General features: G+C 32.8%; 1 protein-coding gene across 7 annotated transcripts in view; it reads right to left on the reverse strand.

Annotated features, from left to right (window-relative positions):
- The window catches only part of DOCK7 (dedicator of cytokinesis 7), a 150,543-nt gene that overhangs the window by 4,732 nt on the left and 118,814 nt on the right, over window positions 1-26,997 (reverse strand). For 4 of the 7 annotated variants that reach the window (XM_012722270.1, XM_004679069.2, XM_012722272.1 and 1 more), the window contains 15 exons: window positions 26,415-26,511; window positions 25,973-26,107; window positions 24,950-25,102; window positions 23,101-23,259; window positions 22,405-22,505; window positions 20,216-20,408; window positions 18,490-18,633; window positions 15,895-16,026; window positions 14,437-14,451; window positions 7,768-7,893; window positions 6,130-6,219; window positions 5,777-6,013; window positions 5,295-5,438; window positions 3,968-4,074; window positions 84-251 (listed from right to left, as the gene is read on the reverse strand). In XM_012722270.1, the coding sequence (XP_012577724.1) occupies window positions 84-251; window positions 3,968-4,074; window positions 5,295-5,438; window positions 5,777-6,013; window positions 6,130-6,219; window positions 7,768-7,893; window positions 14,437-14,451; window positions 15,895-16,026; window positions 18,490-18,633; window positions 20,216-20,408; window positions 22,405-22,505; window positions 23,101-23,259; window positions 24,950-25,102; window positions 25,973-26,107; window positions 26,415-26,511 (2,001 nt within the window). Of the gene's footprint in view, window positions 1-83; window positions 252-3,967; window positions 4,075-5,294; window positions 5,439-5,776; window positions 6,014-6,129; window positions 6,220-7,767; window positions 7,903-14,436; window positions 14,452-15,894; window positions 16,027-18,489; window positions 18,634-20,215; window positions 20,409-22,404; window positions 22,506-23,100; window positions 23,260-24,949; window positions 25,103-25,972; window positions 26,108-26,414; window positions 26,512-26,997 lie in introns of all 7 variants that reach the window. The other 3 variants (XM_004679070.2, XM_004679067.2, XM_012722271.1) reach the window with 1 other exon arrangement.

Here is a 26,997-nt window from a genome sequence, read left to right on the forward strand (position 1 = left end):
ATACCAGTTCATTATTATAACAAATAATTTAAGCTGATTTCATTTTCTTCTCAATGTATTGAAAATAACAGAAATAAGCATACCTGTGGCAGGTAACAGGCAATACTGCTTTGTATAACTGAGGGATCTTTCTATTTATCAGAGGCTGTAGTGCCTCTTTAAGGCGATGATAGTTTCTCTCCAGTTCTCTTTGATATTCCTTCTGATCTGGCCCAATTAAACTCTTATTTTTTCTTAAAGCATCCTCACACCTAGGGAAAAGTATGTTATCAAAAGACATTTTTTTTTTGGCATAGTTTGATGGCTTAGTGTTATGTATGTAATAGATGCTTATATACACATTTTTATTCCTCATGATGATAACCCAGTTTTTAAATAAAATATTAAATAACCTCTCGTATTAGGCTTAAATTTTCTAACATTCACTTCTAACTTTTACTGAAAATTACATGTATTTAGGGCCAGCCACTGCAGCATGAGTTTGATCCCTAGGGAGGTGACCCACATGGTGCAGCAGACGTCTTCTCTCTTGCTTGCTGCTCTCCTCAGCAGTGTATTTCAGTACATCTGCCTGTTCTGCTCCCCACACTGGTGAATCCTCTCACCCTCTGCACCTCTGTCCTATACCCAGTTCTTGTAAGTATAAATAAATCTTTAACAAATTTTTATGTATTTAATACTCAATCTGAATTTTTTTCTCCTATCACTAGGCTACAAGATCTTTAAAAGATGTTGACCATATGCATTTATGTAGCTTTATGGCATCTAGCACAATGGTTCGTGTCCAAATACATTTTTTTTTAGATGAATAGACCTTGGTAACAAATCTTTTGTTCATTGAAGAAAAAAAAAAATCTAAATCCCACAAGATAAATGTAGGGGACTAAACAATGCATTTCTATCTTACTTATTTCTATATTTTTAGAAATACAGAACCAGAAAACAGTTTAAGTGCTGCTCAGAGGAATATGGATAGCCATATATATGTATCATTAAAGACAAACTATAATATCCAAGTTATAGAAACGTAAGTGCCCAACAGATGTGGCATGTACACAAAATGTACACAAAATGGAATACAACTCAGTTATAACAAAAAAAACACCATTTACAATAATGTACAGAACTATAAAAGTATGTGAAGTGAAGTAAATCAGAAAGAGAAAGACAAACTAAATGATTTCACTAGTGTAGAATAAAAGGGGAAAAAAAAAGACAACCAAAAAAACAAAACTACCCCTAGAAATCTGACTATAGAGCTGAAGTGACCAGAGTGGTAGTGGGTGTAAAGCAAAGAGGGGAGAGACCCAGTGGACTATGATGGATGACTATGGGCCTTCAGTGGTAGGCATGGTGTGTGTGATAATGTACATTTGAAGAGGTGTTAACCTGTTCCCCTAAATCATATATGGTATAAACTAATGTTACTATAATAAAAAAATCAAAATATATCATCCAGAAAGTTTAAACTGTACTATAGTCTATTGAGTATGCAATAGCATTATTTCTAAAAAAAAAAAAAAAAAGTAAATACCTTAATAAAAAAACACTTGCTAAAATGCTAACCATCATTAGTATTTAGCATATTGTGATCTTTTTGCCAAAACCCTTCAATTTATAAACTGCTCTATAAAAAAGAAAAATACAAGTTTGGGCTCTCCCTGGTGGCACAACACTGTATTATGAAGTCTCAGAAGCCACTGCAGCACAAGTTCTATACCCAGCCAGGGAACTGACCCACACGGCGTGGCAGACCTCTCCTGACCAGTCCGCTGCTCCCCTCAGCAGTGTACTTAGTCTACCTGCCTGTTCTGTTCCCCACTCTGTCTTTGATGAATCCTCTCATCCACCACATCTCTGGCCTGTACCCCAGTTCTGTAAGTATAAATAAACAAATCTTTAAAAAAAAAAAGTTTATTTCTTTGGAGAAACTAAAAGACTAAGATTTGGTAAGATTAAGTAAGAATAAATATCCCCTACTGGACACTAATAATGGGATATAAAGCCAAAAACAGTGGAAGTTAATGAAGGCACAAAGAATATTATGTACGACTTAATGCAAACCTGAAATTCAATATAATTTACCAAAATAAGCAAAAACAATCATAAAACCATCAAATACACTGAATCAGTCAAACCACAAATCTACTCATACAAATACACCAACATGCAAATTCTACTAAACACTTCTCAGGACAGATAATCCCAATCTAAGGAAATTATTCCAAAGTACTTAAGAAAATAATCCACAGTGGGAGAAAAGAACTATTCTTGAGAAGAGTTTCCAACTCATTCTTCAAGGTTGAAATAACTATAGCTACTTCAACTTGAGAATTACTTAGCACCGAAAGGAATAACATGAAACAACAAAAAAAGAAAGGATGAAAGGAAAGAACCTACAGGCAAATGATAACAAGAGAATACTAACAATCTCATGGTAATACTGGGGCACAGACATATAAACAGAAAAAAGGAATCTGCAATAATCACCACGGAATGCACCCCAAAGAAAAGGCAAATAGAAATACAAGCAGAAAGAAAAATAGAAATACAGAATCAGAAAACAAAAGAGAGAATGACAGTAGTGAAAATCTCATATATTAATAATTACCCTGAATGTAAATGGACTGAACTCACCTATCAGAAGACTGGATGGATGGATGGATGGATGAATGAAAAACAAACAAACAAACAAGCAAGCAAGCAACAGGATCCAATTATATGCTGTTTACAAAAAACACATATTCTAAAGACAGACAGTCAAAGGGTAGAGTAAGGTATATCAGTCAATAGTCACAAGAGGAAGACAGGAGCAGTTACTCATATCAAATAAAATGAGACTTAGCCAAAACGGGTAGTAGACACCTTTGTCAATTTGGTCAATTCCTTAAGAAAGAATAGTTAAATATATAACATTAAATATATAAATTAATATATAAGCACTCAAATGAGAGCAACTAACTACATAACACAAGTATTAAGAGACCTAAAGGAAAAAATTGATAGCGATACAATAACAAAAGAACTTTAATATCCCATTTATCCTTATTTAATTCCCATATAGCCAGTGGCTATACCATTAAGAATATTAAAACAACCAAAAAAAAAAAAAGGCTTTAAATTAATATTAGACTACAACAAACTTTATACACACACACACACACACAGAACCCCATTCAAAAAAACAGTACACATTCTTCTCAAATGCACAAGCAACAATATCAAAAATAGACTATATACATTGGGAAACAAGACAACTGTAATGAATTCATGAGTTTGTAATCCCTTCTGATCACAATACTATGACACTAGAAATAAACCAGAAAAGATAAAGCTGAAGAAATAAAAAATATGTGAAGACTAAACAAGTTAATAACTATTGGGTCAATGAAAAAAGCCAAGGGAAAAATTAAAAAATACTTGGAGATATATGAATTTGCAAGTTATCAGAACTTACGGCTTGAAGTAAAAGAGAAGTTTATAGCCAATGCAGGCCAACATCAAGAAACAAAAATCTCAAACAATCTAGCTTTACACTTATAGGAACTAGAAAAAGAAAAAGAAACTAAAATTAGAAGAGAGAAAATAAAATTCAGAGTTGAAGTAAATGAAATAAAAATCAAGAAACAAAAATCAAGAAACAATACAGAAGAGTTGGCTATTTGAAAAGATAACAACTGACAAATAAGCACTAAGGAAAAAAGAGAACTCTAATAAATATGATTAAAAAAATGAAAGTGGTAAAGTTACAACAGATACCAGAGAAATATAAAGAATCTTGAGACTACTACGGATACCAAAATGCCAATATATTGGATAGTCTAATAGAAATGGACAAGTTCCTAGACCCATTCTTGTATGCATAAATAAATAAATATATATATATATTTTTAAAGACCATTATACTATAGTATAGTATACTGAATAGTCACAATCTGCAGGTCTTTATGTAAGAAGTCTTAAATACCTTTTAGTAAAATCTTTGAAGCAAAGTCGCAGTTTATTATGATGTCTGAAGAGCTTTGGGTCACTGGGTATTTCAGATAAGAAAACTTGAGCAACTTCCAAAGGCCCCTATAAAATGAAAAATAAAAAGGGCAGAGTTTTTGTCTTCTCTAAAATCAGAGATAGAATCTACCCAAATGATTTTTCAACATGGAGATGGATTTATTTAGCTTAATACATATATATGTCTATGTCTGCATTAAAATTCTTCCAAGACAGAATTTAACAACATCTTTTAATTTTTCCTAATGCCAAATCTAAATTCTTGCCACTATTACTAAATTAACTTATTAGTTCATGTTTCAAAGAAAAAGAGCAGGCTTTCAAAACTATTATATTCATAAATTCACTCTGCCTTGCATTTTTTACGTTCTTCAATTTACCTTAGATGTAAAAGTTGTCAGGCTACTTACTGACAATCAGTTGTCAATCCACTGATTATAAGACTTGAATTCCTAAAACAGCTTCCCTCAGTATTCCAACTGTATTCCTAACACTGTAAGTTAAAGAAGATGATCTTTTGTGAGTCAGTTACATCATATGGAGGTAAAATCTCCAAAAGATCTTTTTAGGGGCAAAGGTCTTAAATTGTTTACTTCAGTTTGGGCAGCACACTTTTTGGCTTTATTCCTTTAACCTAAAAAACAGGTATGATATATTACATGGGATTTACTTAAAGCCTTTATGAATTTTCCCTTACCTAGGAATATGCATCAGGAAGAAAAGCTGAATGAGTGTAAGGCTATAATGGGTATGCTTTTGAATCTGTGTATAACACAGTATCTTGTGTTCATATATTATTATTAAATTTTCAAAATGATCAAATCTGTATAAAACACAAGAATATCTTGTATTCACGTTTTACTAAATTTTCAAAGTGATCACACATTACTTATCTATTTCTCACAATTCACTGTGAAGAAGGTCTGGAGGAAAATAATGTTGGAGTTATTTAAGAGAGAACATATACATATGCAGGTATGTCACTCTGGAAATAAGCCCTCCTTTTCGAGAGCTCATTCTTTTATTACTGGATAGACCACTTTAAGTGAATTAATTCCTTCTTAAAACCTTATCAGTAGAAAAAACACAATAGGTAAGCATGAAAACCTTAACTCAACATTTCTGTTTTTCAGTTTAACCTTCATTTACACTTTCAGTGTCTTTTGCAGTCACTTCTGTTCCCTTGATTTGGCACTTACTTGTAATCTTTGTAAAATAAAATAATGCAATCATTCTGACTTTCCATTTAAAACTTAAAGCACATAGTACTAGCAAAAAGCACTAACCTGATTCACTGTTGTGCCTACAGACCCCTGCAATACCATCTGAAGCATTTTTGGATCTGCTGGATCCTGATGTGTTGCAAATGCCAACTCTTGTGTCTTTTTCTGCATATCTTCAATAGCAACTTCAATTGGTGTTAAGATGATCTGGGTAAAATAACATCTATTAGGTCAGTACATTGATAGAAAACTCTTATGAGTGTCTCATGTTATCAATTAAAATAAGGAAAAACTGGAGACCAAGTGTGACCTGTGATCTCACAGCAAAATTCCAAACTGGATACCTGAATGGGAGGGAAAAACCTTTAATGTATACACTGACAGTGAACTGGGGAATCAGGTAAGAAGCCAAGAGTTAAAGACTCAGAATTGGATAAACACCTATTATGCTACCACATGAGCGATGGTACCTAAAGCTACATCACATTGTTGTCACATGGCTCCAATGTACTTCGCTAATTCTGTTTCCCCATTTGTGATCTTACCTCCTCTTTGTGAGTGACATTGACCCTTGTCTTAATATAAGGAAAGGCATGAGAGGTAGTCAGAATGGTCTTCCGCTTGAATTGTTCATGAAGTTCCCCATGGGCACGACCATCTAAAGTGAAGGGTGTACAGTACATGAAACGGCGAAGATTATAATTTTTGTCAAAATACGTGATTCTGTCCTTCATCTCATATGTGTCAAAGTATGGCTCCACGTAGGTAATCTGAATATATGCCTGAGAAAGGAAAAAGTTCTTGATTTTCTCACTATTAAATCATCATTTGGTTTTTCTCCAACAAAATTACATTCCAAAGACATGCCTATGCATCTTGATAGTCTAATCAGCCATACCTTGTTAGGGTCTAATTTACATTTGTCTACAGGATTAGAATCCTTGATTACTTCAACCACATCCTCTCCAAATCTTTCTCCATAAAACCCCTACAATAAAAGAAAGAAAAAGAAAGCTTTTAGATGAAGTTAACAATAGAAGAGAAAGGAGTAGGCCTCTCAGGGAGACTTTTGAGCAAAATCAGGATAGTTAGTATATCTTGTAATATCATTAGCAATAACTACAAAATAGTAACTTAGGTTCACAAAAAAATTGTGCTTCCCCTATCAAATATGCATAGTTTCAGTCCATTCATTATTACACATTACTAATAGTTATTCAATTATTCCTTCTATCTACTTACTTTAAATAATATAAAATAGAAATAGCAACAATCTTATCCAATAAGAACATAGGAGTCTATAAGTGGTCTTCAAGAAAAATAAAACAGGGACAGAAAGTACAAACAAAAAGACATCACTGACAAAAGAAACTTTTGTACCATTTATGTGACCTGATTTTGTACAGTCACGGGTCAAAGAATAAGCATTTATTTTATTAACTATTTAATGTAATATACCAGATTTTCAAAAGTAAAGTATTAACCTGCTAAAGTTTCATATAGGTTTACATTATGAAAAGGCAACCCTAAGTCATGTATATAGTAACTTTTTCATATGGCACTGAATAAAAACATAGGCAATCTATGGAATTATTCAAAAGGAAAAATTAAATCTGAATCTTCAAAGGTAATCTCCTCTCTTCTTCCCCAAAGATAATATATGTAATTGAGTAAACCTGGGGAATACTGTTTCAATATTTCCCAAGACTTACATAGCTTCTTAAATAACAAAAAATCAGTATAAGCCAATTTATGGAAGTTGAGTCCAGTGAAATCACCAATATGAATATTACATTTTTGAAGTTAACATCAACTGAAAATAAAACAAGCCTAGAGCACTGTTTCTCAAACTCTTATATGAATATAAATTGTCTGGGGAGCTTGTTAAAATTCATGTTTTGATTCAGAACCTCTGGTTTAAGGGCCTGACATTCCACATTTCAAACAAGCTCCCAGGTGATACTAATGCACTGGTCCGTAGACTACACTTTGATAAGGACAGAAAAAGGTTGGAAAAGAATAACTATAGTAGAAAAGTTTGGTTAGCTCATAAACATTAAAATAATGTACTGTAAAAACAAGGAATTACTATAAAGGAATTACTAGAAGTGTTTTTAAAGCGTGTTTTCAATTTTAACTTCTAAAGATGTCTCACTGGGAATTAGCTAAAGTAAAAAGATATGTATTTGGGTTAGAGATTTCTTGAGGCCTTTTCCATCACTAGTCGTTCCTTATTTCCTTATGCCTTTTCCTACAAATTGTGGGTAATACTGTGAATTTGTTGTAAATCAAAATAATTTTGAATGTTACAGGGATATCTAAAATATACACAAAAAGAGCCTTTTTGTAAAATCAAATTATTAATTTGTTACCATAAAAGAATTTAAAGACACAAAATAGTATGACTGTACCTATCAAAAATCTTTACACTCTAAACGAGTAGTATATTCAGCAGGATCTGGCTTATTAAATGCAACTATTTGCCATAAAGAATACAAACTAACGATGACATTTTATGAAACACCACAGCATTCACCTCCAATCTGTGAGAAATCTCTGCAAGTTTGGTTATTGCAGGTTCCTTGTAAACAAATTCTTGTTCATCCAAATCCCCGAACTTGGTTCCATAAAAACCAACACGAAAATAGGTGCCAAACATCCGCTTACCATCCTAGGTTTAGGAAAATGAAGAAATTTTAATGCAAAGATTTTTTGCTCTTCACATTATGTTTAGATTGCCATAATATAAATTCCCAATACACTGCAAAATGTTTTAATTCAAAATCACAATATTATTTCTCATATGAAAGCAAAAAGAAGTCTTTTTGCTAATAAATAATATTATGCAATTAGGGCTTTATCAAATGACTTAGTTATAGATGGCTTATGTTTAGTTCAAGGTTTATGTCAAATGACTACCCTTTATTAGTCTATTTTTAAGTACATATAGCCAACAAATTAACATATCTTTTATTTCAAGAAAAGATGTTTAGCATAACATGAACTGTTTTAATTGTCTTGAAATTAGAGCACACTAATTAAAATTAAATTTAAAATAACCAATTTTTAGTTAACATTAGTATTTATAGAACCTCCTGACATATATTAAACAAGATCATAAAAGTCAGGGGCAAAGTATCACACCTGGCATAAGCAAATAATCAGTAAAGATCAAGATGACTCAGAAGCACTGAAACAAAAATTTTTTACAATAGTATCCCTCTGGCAATAAAAATATATTTAATATAAAATAAATATAAACTAAAAAGTAACTTGAAAACAAAAATGTGAATGAAAGATGAAAAGAAAAAAATTGAGACAAATCGGTTACTTTTAAATCCCTGTATACATTAACCACACATTCATTTCAAATATAATATACACCAAGATCAACTTAAACTCTTACACAACACATCTGAAAACAAATTCTTTCAATATAGATAAAATACTTGGATGCTTCCATTCAATTCTTACAATTTAGAGGCAATCTGAATTTTTACAATTCAAAATGACAAATATCAAAATATTATTATTTGACTGCATTTCTCTAAAAGGTTTAAATTTATAACACTATCTAAATCTTCAATATTGTGGTCTTTAAATATTTGAAGACTTGTTTTAAATATTTTCTTAAATATCACTTTTCAATGGGAAAGAAGGCTCTCTGCTTCTGTGCATCTGTATTTGACTTTTATTAACGCAGCTGAAAACTAGACTATGAGCTTTCATTTAAAATGTTTTTTAATTTACTTTCTCATACTGTCTAAGTTCTAGGGAAAAAACTAACATTTATAACATGTTAGTTACTGTCACCCTCAGCAATAAGAAAATTCAATATAAATCAGACTTGGCTCCTCACAAAAGTAAAAACCATTCAAATAATTATAATAGAAAGCACTATGTGCTGTGATAAAAACTGGTATCGAAAAGATTAATCCTGTTGGAATCAGGTCACAAAAGAGATGACACACAGTTACTATTTCAAGGCTTAAAAGAATAGCTCATAGATGGGGGAGGGTGAGAGGAAAGAATATTTTAGCAGAATGAGAGTGAAAGATGACGATATGAAGTCATGAGACACATTGTGAAGTAAACTGTTCATCCCTTTATCTATTAAGTGCCTGCTATATGTCAGAAATCTGCTAAAAAACAATTAATGATAAATCAGTGCACAAAAGAAACAAAAATGGTGGTCGGAGTAGATCTTACCAAGAAGGTGACATCTGGGCAAAGATGTGAATGAAGTATAAGCTGTTCATGTGACTCTGTGGGCGATATATGTTCCCGACAAAGGTGGAGTCAATGCAAAGTACTAGGCAGGACCCACCTACTGTGTTGGAAGTACAGGAAGGTAGCTTGTCTGACTGAAGTACAATGAACAAGCAGGGTGGGAAGAATGGGGGAGAAGAGTTTTAAATATAGGGACTGCTGGAATTGACAAGGAATGTGTGTGTTACTAGAATAGAGGAAGGAGTAGAAGAGAAAGGCAGCTAAGAGTTTGAGTAAACTTACTTTCAACTTAAGAGTTCTCTAATATCAAGCACCTTAACAGGTTCATGAAAGCATAACTAAATATAGCATGATCTTTAGGGAAAATATCACTTCATCTTTAAAGAGTTTTGGAACACAGGACTTTGCCTTTGAATTTTAAAAAGTCTAATATAATCTAGTCTGTTTTTCTAACATTATCTTCTATTGAATTTTCTGAACTTTCCATCATTCTCATACTAACTTATTCTCTTTCAGCAGTTCTACTTGCTGACTTGGGTGATGAAATCATGTCCCAGACAAAGATGTTTATCATGTCTCTAAATGGTTGACATCTCTATGACAAATATATTGTAAATATGCTCTAGCTTTATCTATTTTATTTAGCTAGAAACATTCTGTTGGCCTAGTTGTATACTTCCATAATGACATTACTTATATAGCTTCTTTTCTCTTCACCCAATTTTTTTTCCACTTTGCTTTCTACAAGGTAACTGATTTCCACATGGGCAGATTAGTGTATCATAGAGTGATAATTACCTCCTCTTCTATTAGTTTTATTCCCCTTAAAGAATACATACACTTCTATCAGTTTACTTTTTTCAGTCACAGATCTCAACTTGGGAACAAAATACAGCTTAGACTTTATTAGCTAAATTGTGTGGTTTTTAAGTAATAACATTCTTAATGATGATGATCATGATGATATCATAGTATCAACAACAAAACAGCATCCAATTTTTACAACTACTATGTGCTAAACACTATTACTGCTTTATATCCATGGTTGTCAATTACATGTATTATATCAAATCTCACAAATGTGAAATTAGTGTCATTATCTTCACCTTTGTTTTGTCAATGAGGAAAAGTAATTTGCCCAAGGTCACACTGTTAGTAGTGGTGCTATTAGGAGTTAAATTCTAATATACTGACATCTGAGCACAAGATCTTAATTAAGCCATATCATCCATATTCTATAACTGGTATACAAAAATTAGGACTTAGGTATGACCACTGAACCACTGTCCACTTCTATGTTTTCTTTCCTTATTATTGCAGTTTCTTGAATTCTCCTCTTGAGAATGACTGGATACCTCCCCCCTATGTTCTGTCTTTTTCTATTTATAACACTGTCTTCATTTGTATATGTATATGTATGTTTATATCTCCTTCTTTTACATTCAGGTATAAAGATACATTCTACTCCATCTTATCAGAAGTTTAATTTTGATCACTATATATCCCAGTCCAGAAAAAAAAAAAATCACACATCCAATCTCATCTCTTTGTAGTAAATGCTTGCTCTCCACATCTATTTCCTCGAAAGTAGGATAAAGGACAGAACACAATAAGAAATAATGTATTGTCTGGTTCTCAGTCAAGGACCTATACCAATCAATAGGGTCACTAATTACCAGAAAGTACCTCTTTCAAGAAATAAGAAAACTTCCCATTTTTTGTGTTTTCCTTAATTTATTTCATATTGAACTTTACCTTCTCAAGGTCTTAGTTAAGGGGAAAGAGAGGGTGGTATAAGGTGAAATGGCTCTGAAGAAACAGATGCCTGATAAAGTACATTTTCAGCTACCCCTAAGTTTTATGGGCTCAGAGCAAGGCCTTAGGGTACATTTCATAAGGATTGCTGATTTTAAGTGAGCTGGTTATTAAATCACCTATTCATTGGTGGATTTGAGCACTGTAGACTAGTTTTTTTTTTTCATTCCTCTGAGTGTCACATTTTCCCACTCAACTACCGAAAAGTATCTACTTTGACTATGGAATAGAGAGAGAAACCCTTGAACTATTTTTCATTACCTTTATTTTACAGACTTCCCTAACCTTCATTATAACTTGCTAGTTCTAATTTTGCTATACTGTTTACTTAGTTGGATGAATTAATTTATCTCATTCAGTGTTAGTGTGAATTAGAGAACACAAAAATTCAACAAATGCCACTGCGCAATAACTATGGCAAGTATATCTCAGCATATAATAGTCAAACAACTGCTTCATATTCATGTTCATCCAGTCTAATGTGATGAGTTAGGAGACAGTAATCTTGTATGCTTTAATCTCAAAAAGCAAGGGTGACCTCCTTTTCTTCAGTGACCCAGTAAAGTTTAGCTTAGTAAAGCTATATCAATCTTTCTTGCCTTTCTTACCTTATGGGAAAAGGTACTAAGGAAGTGATAGCCTCCCTAAAAAAATACTGAATCTTTAAAAAAAGGAAAAGGAGTGTCAGGTAACTATGCCATCAATGTTAAAGGATTGATTTTTTTTTTTTTTTTTGAAAATCTAAGCTTGCACTGATATATTTTTGAATACAAATTGATCACTATAAATGGATAAAGGTACCTTAAAACACATACGCACACGCACAAAATGTAAGGTAGTTATAGTAATTTCCATACAAAATTCGGCGTCTTCTAAAAATAATTGAAAATCCAATCAAAAGAAATTATTAAAACACATTTTATTTCCTATTATTTCAAGAAAAACTAACAGGTTTGGGGAAAGAAGGAAAAAGGTGAACACTAAACTACCATTAAGTTACTGGAACTTAATGGTTACAACAGATAATGGACACTAAGATTTATAAGGGATTCATGATTTGTTAATTCAGATGGTGAACACCTTACAAATTAGTTCTAAGTATTGAGTTTTAGAGTTTCTTTTACATCTACACACAAACTCCATACACCGCCCCTAAAAAAGCACTACCAACTCACATAATTTGTACCAAATAAGAACCATAATGAAATATGAAACACATTAGTAATTCTGTAAGCTCAGAAGTGCTTTCCTATAAATCAAAGACTAAGTTATCAATTCATGGAGTCTTTCTACAATGTAAAAATTATCTTACTAGATTTCAGTCCAGTCAGTGTTCTTTGAAAATACTAGAAAATTAGCTAGGAATACAGCTTTCAGAAAAATAAAATTATTAAAGTTTTCCCAGAGTCAAAAAGAAAAATATTCACAAGATAGGAACTTACCACAATAGACAATAGTAAAAGTAGGGAGTAGGGTCAGCAACCAGGGGCAAGAGAGAAGAGAAAACAGAAAGCATTTTAATTAGGGAAATTTCAAAACAAATAAGCAGCAAATGGTAGCAAACACATTTTGTAAATGCAAGCATCCATTTAAGTTTTACACAGGAAAGCAAAAAACAAACGTGCAACAATTTTAGAAGCTACACAACTAAAGGTCCAGTGAAAGGCAGTGACAAGAATATAAACAAGAAAATAAAAGTCTGTGCGACTTGTACCATGCAACCAACATGACGACAGAATGATATTAATATCATAACCAGTGAAAATTATACCTTTCAGGGGTCGATTTAGCATCAAACAGAGGGATAATAAACTGCTCAGAGGTTTCTGTATATCTTCTTTTATACCTAATTTTTGGCTAAGTCCATTTCACATTAGAAAATCCATAAGGAATTTTATTTATCACTCATAGATAATCATAGTAAGTCTCTTTATATATGTCTTAGCTGTCTCAAAGAAGTAAAGGATTCTATACTAGGTATTAATAAGGGCATACACATTAATGTAGATATGAAAAGTACTTGTTTCCTCTGAAGAAAAGCAAATGGTGGGAAATAACTCAAATAGAAGAAAATGCAGTAACAATATGTATATTTTCTATTTGGGTCTCAAAACAAAAGTTGTGATACAAAACCAAACAGAGAAAATTTAAGCTGTTTAGTCAACATAAACCTGACCACAAAGTGAGAAGCAAAGCAGACCACTTAACAAATACACCTAGCTTTAAATAAACCTGATTTATTAATACTTTGATCTACCTCATCAAAATAAATTAGGGCACATTTTATAAAGTTCTTTGTAATACAGAAAGATTTGAAACAATTATAATCACATCTTCCTGGCATTTTTCAAGTAAGGTTTGGTTTCTATGCAACTTTTCACACATCTACTACTACATAAAAGAAGTACATTTAATCTTCATTAAATACTACTTATCAAACACTTGTGAGAATGAGGGCAAGTTAAATTTCAGGTTCTCTCAATCTCTTTATTCCCTCCCTCTAACAAAGTTTAAATGACAAAAGTGAATTTCTTTCCTCAGTAGTGCTTACATTTAAGGTAAAGTGATTAAACAGCAAATTAACACATCCTTGTATCAGTTCCAACATATAGCAGTCTTTTATGCTGACATTTTAGTATCGCTATAGTTACCTTTCAACTGACAGAACGCTGTAGTTTAATATATAGGACTTTTTTCTTTATAAAACATAAAATAATGGTATATCTTATGAATGACAGCATCTTAGATCAGATGAAATATAGTATTTTCTCTTTATACCTCTGAGCAATAACACATAAATCGACCTCTGTAAAATGAGGTGAAACGATATGGTTAAAAAAAAGAAATCTGTGTGTAAATGCTGATGAAAGGAAATGTTTCAAAGGATAAAAACAAACTAAAGTGATGACAAAGTGGCTCATTTACCAAAGAATATCATTAGTGTAACATCCGGATTTCCATGCACTGCCTACAACCTCTAATAGTAAATTTCTTAAAATAACTTACAGTATTTTAAACAAAATTTCTTTGGTTAATGAATTCAGTTGATAGCAGATAGCAACAGAATGCCCACAGCTAGCACATGTGGGCAAAGCATTGGCATAAGAAATCTGATTAAATCAATCTATTAGTGTCTTTAACTAACTAAAACATTACCTACCTCCCAGCCAGTACTCTGTATAATAAAAAGTAAAAAAGGGCAAGTCATAAAATTTTTTTTAAATAACAAAAAGAAAAAAAAGGATATTTTAAACACATTCCTTCATTTTTATATTTTGATTGTTTAAAAATCACTGAAAATGTGATGATTTTCTATTTTGTTTGTTTAAAACCTAGCAGCTAAAATTTCATTTTTCAAAATGTTAATAAGTGAAAGTACAAATCTTGAGGCAAGCACCAGCGGTATGTTCTTTTTAGGTAGATAAATCAGATACCTAACTAGAGTATACTACAGTTCACTGAACTACCCAGGGTAAATTAGAATATAAATTGCAAGCCTGCTCAACTGCCTGTGATAAAAATGGATAAACATTTCTTGAAAATTACTAGCTATAGATCTTCCAGACCTTACATATATACTTTGCAATTTACAGCTCTTGAAGCTGGGACGAAGTTCTTTTGACAGAATGTGTATAGCTGATTATAAAAAAGACCCACCTATTATGATCATGAATCATCTAATAAAACTTCTGCAATTTCAGTATTTTGGTAAGTAATAAAAATCTGGTTTAACAGTAGACAAACCCCAATTTAAAATTTATATCAATTCATGCTATATCAATTCATCTGGAAGAGCTTACTACATGGCAAGAAGGAGAAGATCAAGCTGACAGACAATATTGTAGGACTACTATGAATACAAAAGTAGACAAACAATACTCTGTCTCCTTAGATGATGGTAGTAACAGAAAATGGCACAAGAAGAGAACAGAAAAGTAGAGGAGGAGTTTCTACAGGAGAATTCAGAGTATTTCAATGCTGTTAAGGTTTTTTAGTTCAGGGAAATCAACTGCTACAAATCCACATCATTTTCAAACCTAGTTTAATTTGATTTTAATTTCTGTGATAATATATGAAATTTATGAACTACAAAAAAATGACTGAACTCATACTATATAAATATAAGACAACCATTTTAATCAGTACTTTGGATGTTATTTTCAAATTAGAAATATATCAAAACAAGATAGCAAGGAAACATCTTTAAAAATCAGTCAGTTGAAATTTAAAGTATCAGTTTATTTTTTTAAAGTATCAGTTCAAACTAACAAAAATAATGACTTTTTTGGCAGCAAAGAAAATCACTTTAAAAAACTCAGGTTCGTAATTATGAACCATAATAATGTAACAAAGAAAAAATTCAACTTTTTAAAATTGGCCTCTAGTAATAACTTTAAAAAAGTGAAGAAAACAAAGGAAAAGTGACATATTTTCTACTTTAGGTAAATTCTTCTTTTGTTAATGAGTCTTGTGTCAACAATAATTTTGATACTGTTCATTTGTAGCCTGATTAAAATTGTCATTTCATGGGATTCAGTCTGACATCAGTACAAAGCAACACTAATGCTTTTAGACAGTTTTCTCCATTTACACTGAAGCTAGAAATTGTAATCATTACCTGATGAACAATTTTGCTGAATGCTTCTTGAAGTTTACCATGAATTGTGGATAGTTTCTTTGCATCCCGGTTGGCTTCATGAATAGGAATAAGTACTTTGTAAACCTCATTAACTGCTTCATACATGCCAGCCTATAAGAAAAATATTACAAGCTATTGTTTTCTTTTCTTTTACATTAATAAGAAAATAATTGTGATTTGTGAATTCATAGTATTTCTAATGCATATCACTGAAGCTCTTCCAATGGGACATAAAAACAAACACTACTAATATATATATATATATATATATATATATATATATATATAAAACATCATTGTTCAACACTACTAATTTTTTTATTTTACTAATACCCAATAAAAGAATTTTGCACTATGTACTGTCTCTTGCAGATAGATGTGTCTATGTGTGTGCATTTAACATACAAACAAATACATACATGCATTATTTACATTTCTTTTAATTTGAATTAGCTATTCTGCTTCTATCTAGCCAGCACTTACTTCAGTAAGGTCAATGTATATGTACATATGTTCAGTAAGGTCAATGTATACTTGCAAATGCCTATAAAATTTCTGAGCAAAGGAATAAGACATAAGACATATAGGGTTACATTGGTGACATAAAAACACAATTCTACCATACATGTTGTCTCTTACAAAACTAAAATTTACTTTTTCAATAAAACTAAAATTTACTTTTTATTGGAAATCTCTGTGGAAAAAAATCACTGGTCTGAGCTACCAGATTTTATTCCACTAATAGGGGCTCACTGATCAGTGGATGACCCAGGGTTGCTCTGGTTATAATCAGTATAAGTGACAAAATGTGCTTGTACTGCTATTCCATTCTGTGGTCATTAAGAAAGCATTATGGTTGCAGTGGGGAAGACAGAGATACATTCCAATAGCCACTGAGTTCTCAATGCCTCACAAATCAGCAACATACTTTCCCAAGGAAATAAAATCTTTTATGTCCCAGTCGGTTCACAATATTTATTTATTTAAGCAGCCATGCATCTGTAACATTGAAATATATTTCATGTAACTAAAATGCTTAAATAGCTGTTTTAATTAAGATTAGGTAAAGTAATTAAAAAATAATAAAACTGGCCCTCCCTGGTGGCGCAGCGGGTTAAAGCACAGCACTGAGAATCTAAAGCCGCTTCCGCATGAGTTCGATTCCCGCCTGCCCCGGAGGTGACCACATGGCGTGGCAGACCTCTCCTGACCCGCCCGCTGCTCCCCTCAGCAGTGTACTTCGTCGATCTGCCTGTTTTGCTCCCCACTCTGTCTCTGGTGAATCCTCTCACCCTCCGCATCTCTGGCCTGTACCCCAGTTCTGTATGAATAAATAAATAAATCTTTAAAAAAAATAAAAAATAAAAAATAAATAAATAAAATAATAAAATAATAAAACTAATAACTTTATATGATTACAAAATGTTCTGTAAAATACGTCACTGTATCCCAACTGAATTTACCGTGAACTACTAAAATTGCACCTACACACAAAACAGTGTATATTCATTAACTATTACATTATTAACAAAAAAAGTCTTATTCTTTGCTAGATAAGAATAGTAAAACTGAAACTCAGGGAGCAGAGATTTAGAGGAGAAGTAAGGAGTCATGGCCTTCAGGGACAAAAACTACATTTATTTTTTTAGGGACAAAATTTTAAAGTGGACCAACAACTAACCATTCTTAGACTCTTAGAATCATACTTAAATTAGCCGATTTTAAGGGCTAGTCACTATGAAGATGATAATAGCAAATATACTAGTTTTTACTTAGAATCAAATACTATGTCAAGTGCTTATTTTACATATATCAAATCATTTAATTCTGATAACAATCTTACTAAGTAGACACTAGTATCAGATGTACTTAATGCATCAAAAAAAATAAGCTATTGTTATATACTGAAGTAATAGAACTATTAAGTTAAAAGGACCAGGATTTGAATTCTGGATGCATATATGTCTTTTAAATTAAGCCCTTAATCAATATATTAGAGGTTAGGGATAAGGCCAGAAGAAACAATTAATTCCCAACATTAGTACAAAAGAGAAGAAGATGGAACTACATAGTTCTTTAAGTTTCTCTTTTACCCTAACAAGAACTTCACTAGCTTCTAGACCTTTGTGCTGGAAAGTAAACACTCAGCAGAACAATCAGAGAAAATAAGTGACCTTATTATCACTATAGGCAAGAGTTAGCAAGGATTCAACTAGTTATTTTTCCTTTTTCCAATAAATATCCCATCTTGGAGCTACCCAATTATTTTTTCAAATTTTTACATACAGATGGGAGTGATAAAGATTGGAGGGATAGCATGATAGGGGAGGTTAGATAAGGTTCTAGAGTGTAGATCATGAAGTTCCTGATAAGTAAGGACTAAATAATGAATTTTGTTTCATCCTGGATGAATCCTGAAATGATCTGTCCCTAGATATTTTTTAAGATACTAGGAAGGAACTAATATGAAGGAAAAGTGGAGTAATAGCCAGGGAGAGTAAACACAGATGCTACTAATAATTCATAGTTCAGCGGTACCTAACTGTGGAAATAGAATGAATAAGAGTCATTTACCATGGAAAAAGAAGCAGCTGCTTGTTCTAGTAATCCCACAAGTCCTGACTCAGTAAAGTACTTTCCAGAGCAGATACCTTCTTCATCTGGCGATACCACATCATCTGAGACTGCAGATTCTTCTAAAACATTAGAAGAAATATTCTAGGAGGAAGAAAATGGGAAAAATCTGAGACAGAATTAATTTCTTGGCATGAAAAATTTATACAATGGGAAACTGAAGATGAAATATTACTCGTTAGCTTACAGTCAAAAAAGGCTAGTCGATCTAGAGAGATTAGACAAATCAAAAACTTCCTGCATTTTGAAGATGACAATATGGAATTTTTCCTTAGTAAAATGTGAGAGAGGGCCTCTCTGGTGGCCCAAGGAGTTAAGTCTCAGCACTACGAAGCTACTGCCAGCCACTGCAGTATGAGTTCAATCCCCAGCCAGGGAGCTGACCCACACAGCAGAGCAGACCTCTCCTTTTTCACCTGCTGTTCCCCTCAGCAATTGATTTAATGGATCTGCCGGTTCTGCTCCCCATTCTGTCTTTCTCATCTCAATTCCCCCACCACCCACACCTCTGGCTTACACCCCAGCTCTTCTGTTCATAAATAAATAAATCTTTAAAAAAAATACGATAAAGAAACTTATGAAAATCATTGTTCAGAAAAGCGGTGCTATGACATACAACATCTAAGGCAGTTAAACAGTCTCTATTTTCAATTTAATTAATATCATCAAAACTTCCTATGAGGGAAATTATGGTACAAAAATGGCTTACCTAACAAATAGTTAATGAAAAAAACTCAGGTATAATAAAAACCCTCTTAACCAATAAGATTGGGATCAGCCATTATTTCGAATAAAGAAATGTTGCTTACATATATTTACCTTAAATAGTTTTAACATAAACATTTACAGTAAATATATACTCACTTGCTAACTTTTAAAAGTCTAAGTACTTTACTTTGTATATGGGATCAGAGTTCACAGTAATCTCTCTTGACCCACAAAATAACCTTCATTATTAAGATTTCTAGTTTTGATTTTTTTTTAAATAAAAACATGAACTTAAAGATTGTCAAATTACTGTTGTAGGCTTTTAAGAGGTTCTCAATCTTTTGTATTAGTCTGGTCCAAAATTAACTACACAGTAATTGTTTTGGGGGCTCACTCTTTAACTCTTTATGAGATATTCTACTATTTTCCTTTTTTTTTTTTTTTGCATTCAGATTTCACAGGACATAATATTTCATTAAATTATGTAATTTCCCAAGCCTGAAATTAACATGCTTTGAGGAAAAGCAAAGCATAACCAACTCTTGGTAAACAAAAAATTCCATTAGTAGATCAGAGGTATATAATCCAGTGAGAGCATAAACGTTCATCTATTTATACAAGGAATAAAGAATATTGATTTATCTGATGTGTTACATAAAAACCAATTAAAATTCTGACTTTTACTATTTTGAGTGATGCTATAGAAAGCTTACTGCAGTATAAATAAAAACAATAAATACACATGACATTAATAATTCAGAGGTAAGAAAATGTGGAAAGAGAATTAACAAGAGGTTCTCTTTTAAAATGTATCTTGACAATGACGGTGAAATGTTAATCCACCTTTTGGAGGATAGCCTTTACACTTTCCTTAAACTAAATTAACCTAAACACCACTGAGAAAAGGTAAAGCTGAAAAAACATACCTTGATTTAATGTAAATCTGGTAGATTCCTACCTGAAATGTTACACATCCTACAGGCAGGTATTTCCGATCCTCCAGCATGCTCAAATATTCAGCAACAAGAGCCGCCGAATGGACGAGGCACTGTGCAGCCTCAGCGTGATTACTACGCTCCGAGTGTTTGCCAGCCATGTTCTGCAGCCAGGTCAATCGCAAATCTGGAGAGGTCTGGTAGCCCTTGGCAATTCTAATTGGAACAGAAATTCTTTCCAATTAGCATTTGTTCCCCAATCTGAAAGGGAGTTTGGATTCCCTATGCGGTATTTACCTAGAAACTTTCAGTTAATAATGCAGTCTATTTTTTAATTAATATTTTTATTGAGTTAATGTTGGTTAACTTCTTATGAGGGAAATTATGCTACAAAAATGGCTTTTTTTCAAAGTTCCTTTGCCTTCAGTTGTTACTGTCATAGTGAACAAGACACCAGAGCACCCATAGTTCACCATCATAATCCACTGTTTAGTGGAACATAGTCAAGACAAGTTTTCATGTGACATGAAAGTTTCCTTGAGTATGCTAAGAGAAAAGGCTGGGTTAAAAGAATGGAGTAAATAGTTTTGTTTGTTTGGGGGCTTACTAAAAACAACATGCCACATTAAGAACGGGTGACTGAAGAAACAACCAATAAGGGAAAAACTACAGGATATAATTATGTTCATTATGGAAGTATGAAGAAGTTTCATATTCAAAGATATATAAAATATATGATTTGTATATTTCATTGCTTCATCTTTATCTCAAGGAGAATACTTGTTTTATCTGTGCCCTTAAAGAATTTCAAAATTGTGAGTGGGGATATGAAAAAGGGAAAAGAAATTTCAAATTTAGGTAAACTTTTCAAGATTTGAAAAATTATAAATTTCTCAAAACATGACCCTAGACCTAACTCTATAGACATAACCACATTTAAAAGCAGGAAAATGTTATGGTTAAAAAAAAAAAAATAAGACACTGTTTCTTCCTAAAAGACTGCACTGCACTCAGTGATCAAAACAGATAAACTCAGCTATTTGTAAAAACATGAATGGAGCTGAAAGGGATTATGATAAGCGAAATAAGTCAGAAAGAAAAAAAATAAATACCAGATGACCTCATTTATAAGACAAATAAAGAGATAACCTACAAAGGATTAGGAAAAAGACAAAACTTGCAGGCAAACCATCTGAGGCACACAGCAGGGGAGCAGAGAGACAGAGTGGTCAAAATACAGAAGGGGGCCCTCCCTGGTGGCTCAGCGGGTTACAGCACAGCACTAAGAAGCTTAAGCCACTTCCGGATGAGTTCGATCCCTGCCTGCCCTGGAGGTGACCACATGGCCTGGCAGACCTCTTCTGACACCAACCCCCCCCTTAGCAGTGTACTTTGATCATCTCCCTACTCTGTCTCTGGTGAATCCTGTCACCCTCCACATCTCTGTACCCCAGTTCTGTATGAATAAATAAATCTTTTTTTAAAAAAAAAAAGGCCCTCCCTGGTGGCGCAGCAGGTTAAAGCACAGCACTAAGAAACTAAAGCTACTAAGCATGAGTTGGATCCCCGCCTGCCCCAGAGGTGACCACATGGCACGGCAGACCTCTCCTGACCCGCCCGCTGCTCCCCTCAGCAGTGTACTTCGTAGATCTGCCTGTTCTGCTCCCCGCTCTGTCTCTGATGAAGCCTCTTGCCGCCCCTGCACCTCTGACCTATACTCCAGTTCTGTATGCATAAATAAATAAATCTTAAAAAAAAAAAATACAGAAGGGAAGAGCACAAGGTACTATGGTGATGGTTCATAGGTACCACGGTGTTGGGAGAATCATGGGGACTACACCTAGAGGGGAGGAATCAAATTATTGTACAAATATGAATACTGATGTAAGAAACTAAAAAAACAAAAATAAATAAAAAAGGGTTCTTGGGTCTTCATAAGATTAGGGCCCAGGCAACCAAGGTATTAACTACGTGTTATTTTTTTTTAATCTTGTTTTTGATAAGCAATACTTAACAACGAACAAATAGTTCTAAAAACAAGAGACAGGATATCTGAAAAAGCAGTTTGGTGAAAGTGTATTTTGACTTTTCAATTGACAATTAGAAAATTACTTAAGTAATTTTTGCATGTTTAGTTTTCTATTCAATGTCTTCTGTGTCTCACTAGTTGAAGAACATTATACAAGGTACACGTAAATCGAACAAATGCTACCTGTACATTAGATCAATCAACATTTCAGGATCCTCCTGGTGTTCCTTCATTTTAACAGTATCAGAAAGGATCATGTGGAGATTGAAAACCAAATCTTGAACCTGCCACAGACAATGATACGAAAAACATTCTTTTGTCATTCATTTGTATTCACTAAATTAGTTTGGAAGATATTTCAGTTAAGCATCTAAAGATTTCAAGATAAATAATATGGCACTGATAGAGTTCTGAAGAAAGTGGTATGGTAGGGTATTGTAGGGGAAGGGTAGAAAAATTTACACAAATTCCTCAGCAGACTAATTCTCTCACCTGAAACAAACAGAAACAAAACAGGGGATATAAGAAAAGGATACAAAAGGAAATTCTCCCCAATGCTTCTCATGTTCTTAAAAGGTAGCTTATAGAAACATTAGTTTTTAAAGGTAAATTTGTGTTTCGGTAATAAGTGGAATGCATCATCATAAAGTTTTCATTATAATGCTTAAGTTTATGGTTCTGTATTTTATATAGCAAAGATACTAACCCTTTCATAAGGAGAAGTGACTTACTGAAACAAAGGTTTGACCTAATCCATACATAGCATACACAAAGAAAAGGATAGGTTCTTCCAGTTAAATCCAAAGTTTGATTTATATTTTAGTTAGCTCTATTTATAATTCTCTTTTAATTAGCAAGATAGAAAAAAACTTTTCTGACCTGGTCAGGAAATGTTGTTTCCCTCAATTCCAAATCTTCTTCAGCGTATGTCAAGATAGTCTTTAGAGAACGTCTTAAGAATTCTTCATTAAAATTCTGAGATGTGCCAACCAAAGAAGATAGTGACATGGTTACCTGCATTTTAACCCTAGCAAAATTCTGTAATAGAGAAATTTTCCAGGTTAGCTTTTTAATGTAATGAAGAAGAAAAAAGTATATTTATTATTCTAAACAAAAGGAATATTGAAAAAAACTACCATTCCAACCAAAATACTTTTAAAAAAGTAATGGCCAAGAGGCTAACCCACATACAGTACAGCAGACCTCTCCAGTCTTACCCGCTGCTCCCTCTAATAGTGTATCTCAGTAAATTTGCCTGTTTTGCTCCCCATTCTGTCCCTGGTGAGTCCTCTAACCTCACACCCCCCTGCACCTCTGTTCTATACCCCAGTTATGTATGCATAGATTAAATCTTAAAAACAAAACAAAAAGTAATGAAATATGTACACTGAATTGTTTTAAAAAGGACCTAAAACTTAGAATTTTGCTGTAAATATGGTATAAAGGAGGGGTTTTTTAAAAGATACCACTTAAAGTTTTGTCTAGAACTTCGTATTTACCTACAGTATTAATAAAATATTTTTACAGAATTGTTTAAATGGCAGATGTAGTTTATAAAGTCTAGTCTGGCTTACTATTTCTATTACTATCATGAGAGTATTTTCACACATAACATTCATAACTATCTTAAGTTAGAATCTTTTGGAATGATGCCAATAAAAGTACATTCTTCCTGTTTCAGTATATATTCATTCCTTCAGAGAAACTTCTCTGCTGAAGTTATCGACTAACCTACTTAATTGGCAAATCCAAGGTAGCTTTTTTAGTCAATCTTCTACTTAATATTTCTGTATATTTAAATGAATTGATTACTTGATCCTTAAAAATACCCAGATTTATCTTCAATGCTACCACTTATTCTGTTTTTCCTATTCAATATATATTGCAATAAACCTAAAAATTAAAGTCAAACATTAGAAGAAAAAGAACGGTCAATTCCTTGAGTTTACAAAAATACAAGCTGAAATTACAAATTACCTATATAAAACAAATACTGAAAATACTATCTACATTTGCCAATGGGACACCAAAAGGATAACTCAAAAGAAAATTCTGGGCCTTAAAAACTGATAAGAGTAAAAATATAGCGCCTGAATATATTATCAAACAAAAGCTTAATTTAAACAAGGAATTCTTCATATTATATATAATCATAAACTATCAAACCAAGCTATTTAAACCATCAATTTACCACTATCATTTTACTTAATGACACTAATTAAAATTTACAATAGTTGGGGCCCTCCCTGGTGGCACAGCGGGTTAAAGCACAGCACTGAAAAGCTAAAGCCACTTCCGCATGAGTTCGATTCCCGCCTGCCCAGGAGGTGATCACATGGCATGGCAGACCCCTCCTGGCCCCCCGCTGCTCCCCTCAGCAGTGTGCTTCGTCGATCTGCCTGTTCTGTTCCTCACTCTGTCTCTGGTGAAGCCTCTCACCGCCCCTAAGCCTCTGGCCTGTATCCCAGTTCTGTATGCACAAATAAATAATCTTTAAAAAAAAAAATTTACAATAGCTCAACATATGTTTACATTGTAAGTGTATAATACATGTTGTTTTTAGTGCAGAGACAAAATTGAAGATAAGGATTTTTATAAACTATCTGTATAAAAAATACCAAGGTCATCTTAGATTCAAATATAGCAAAGAATTCTATGCCCCATAAATCCATTTAACAAATACTGGTATAAGTTACATTTAACTATAAATCCAGGGTTAAATACTTACATTCCCAATCTCAAAGTTTTGCCTCATAAGTAGGTAAAGGGAGGCACTAGCGTGTGAACGTATAGTACTGATGCTACTGCTACAGTGCCGGAGTAGCCGAAGACATAAATCAGCACACTGCTCTGTCTCTTCTTCAAACAAGAGTTCAGGAAACTATATATATTTAAAAAAGAAATAAATCAATCCTGAATTCATGCAGTTAAAGATCTAGAAATACGTTAATAGAGCCTGAAGCAGACATTTTCTAGCACAGATCTAGATTTAAAGAATGGTTAAGGGATTATACTTGCTAACGGCTAATAATGTAGACAACAGAACCAGTTTCAAACACAAACTTGGTTACAATAATAATGATTATGTCATTTATTGATAACACAGTGATCCCAGACAAGTTATTATCTACACGGAACTGCATGACTATCTTACAGAATGCTCATAAAACACTTACTATTATAACCAACATGTATGATTCTATGTCTTTATTATTACAAAATAGTATATTACATGTTATATTATTGTCACTGGCTATTTCATCAACAGCTTTGTATTTTACTTTCTAGGGTTACTACAGTGAAATAGCTACCTTTAAAATAAAGAACATACAGATTTTCAAGGAAAAGCAGGAAATACATATTTTAAGTAGTTGAACAAAGTATCTTTTTTCTATTCACCACAGGATGTTAATTTCAACATATTGAACCACATACACACTGAATTCTTGAAAAAAAGAAGTTATAGAACACACAGAACAAGATGAAGTTAAAACATAAGAAGTCTCATTTTTAATTTAGCTGCTAATTTCAGACTCTTCTCCACATAAAAACTACTCTCTTAAGCCAGAAGCTGGCTTAACAGGTGATCTAAGTGAGGAAAAAAAAAACAACAACCCAAAAGTTAAGTAACAGAAGATATGCAAAGAAGAATCAAGGATTTTAGGTTACTATCTGAATTGAAACCAGTGTATCATATGATCTTAGACAAAGTTTATAAAGAAAGCAAGACTACTGGTGAAAAATAACCTACCTTTGAAACCAGGGCTCTCTGTGTAGCAAAACAGTGTTGTAGGTATACTGCACTTTGGTTACAAGCCATGCTATGCAGTAGCACTTTTAGTACCCCACCAAGGATGCTCTCTTTGGATTCTGTTACTGAAACTGTCTGCAATTTAAAAAGAAATAAACAAAATAAATGCACACTTGCAGACTGTATAGGAAGCTAGAATATGTATAAACAACTGAATGTTTTTAAATAGGAAAATTAATATAAGATATAAGAGGACTTCAAGGAAAAGGAGTTGAGTAGGATTCAGATAAGAGGAGAAAAAGAGGGTAAAAGGACAGGTAAGATTTCAATAAGATGACAAGCAAGGATTTAACTTTCGAAACTGCCAATGTTAAATAAAATTAGATGACAATAAATATTTATTTCCCAGCCTCAATTTACAAAGACTTACATATATTCTTACCTGGACAACAATCTCTAATGTATCCAAAATGATAAGGTTTGCCTCCGTAGCAAGATTTCCATCAATCAGTGCTTCATGTTCAATCTCTGCTCTTGACCTAATAAAAAAATATTAAAAATTATATTTATCTTTTAAAAATCCACTAGATTAATAACTCAAAGACTTAGAGATATGTAGAAATAATGACACTTGGGACAATTTTTCAATTATTTGCCTGAGAAATTATAAGACAATAAAGAAAAGACATTTTGTTTTCACAAGTGTAATGTGAAAAGAAAATACACATTTTCTTTTCACATTACACTTGTGAAAACAAAATCTCTTTTTTGTTTTCTCACACCATTACATTTCCACAGTGTCACTAGAAGCAAAAATGTTTAGCCTTCACAGATGCAGCAAACGCTGGAAACATTGTTTTATTAGTGTGAATGCGACAGACAGTAGGAGGTCCTATATAGGCTTTTATTTAGGGCTGCTCTACATAAAACAAAAGTATAAATATTTTGTGTTCATCTTACCAGTTCAAGGATTTTCAAAATAATTAGTAAGAATTAAAGGACTTATTTTTTTTCTAAAATTTAAC

This window comes from Condylura cristata, unplaced genomic scaffold (assembly GCF_000260355.1).
Source record: "Condylura cristata isolate star-nosed mole 26May11 unplaced genomic scaffold, ConCri1.0 scaffold00008, whole genome shotgun sequence".
Lineage (NCBI taxonomy): Eukaryota > Metazoa > Chordata > Mammalia > Eulipotyphla > Talpidae > Condylura > Condylura cristata.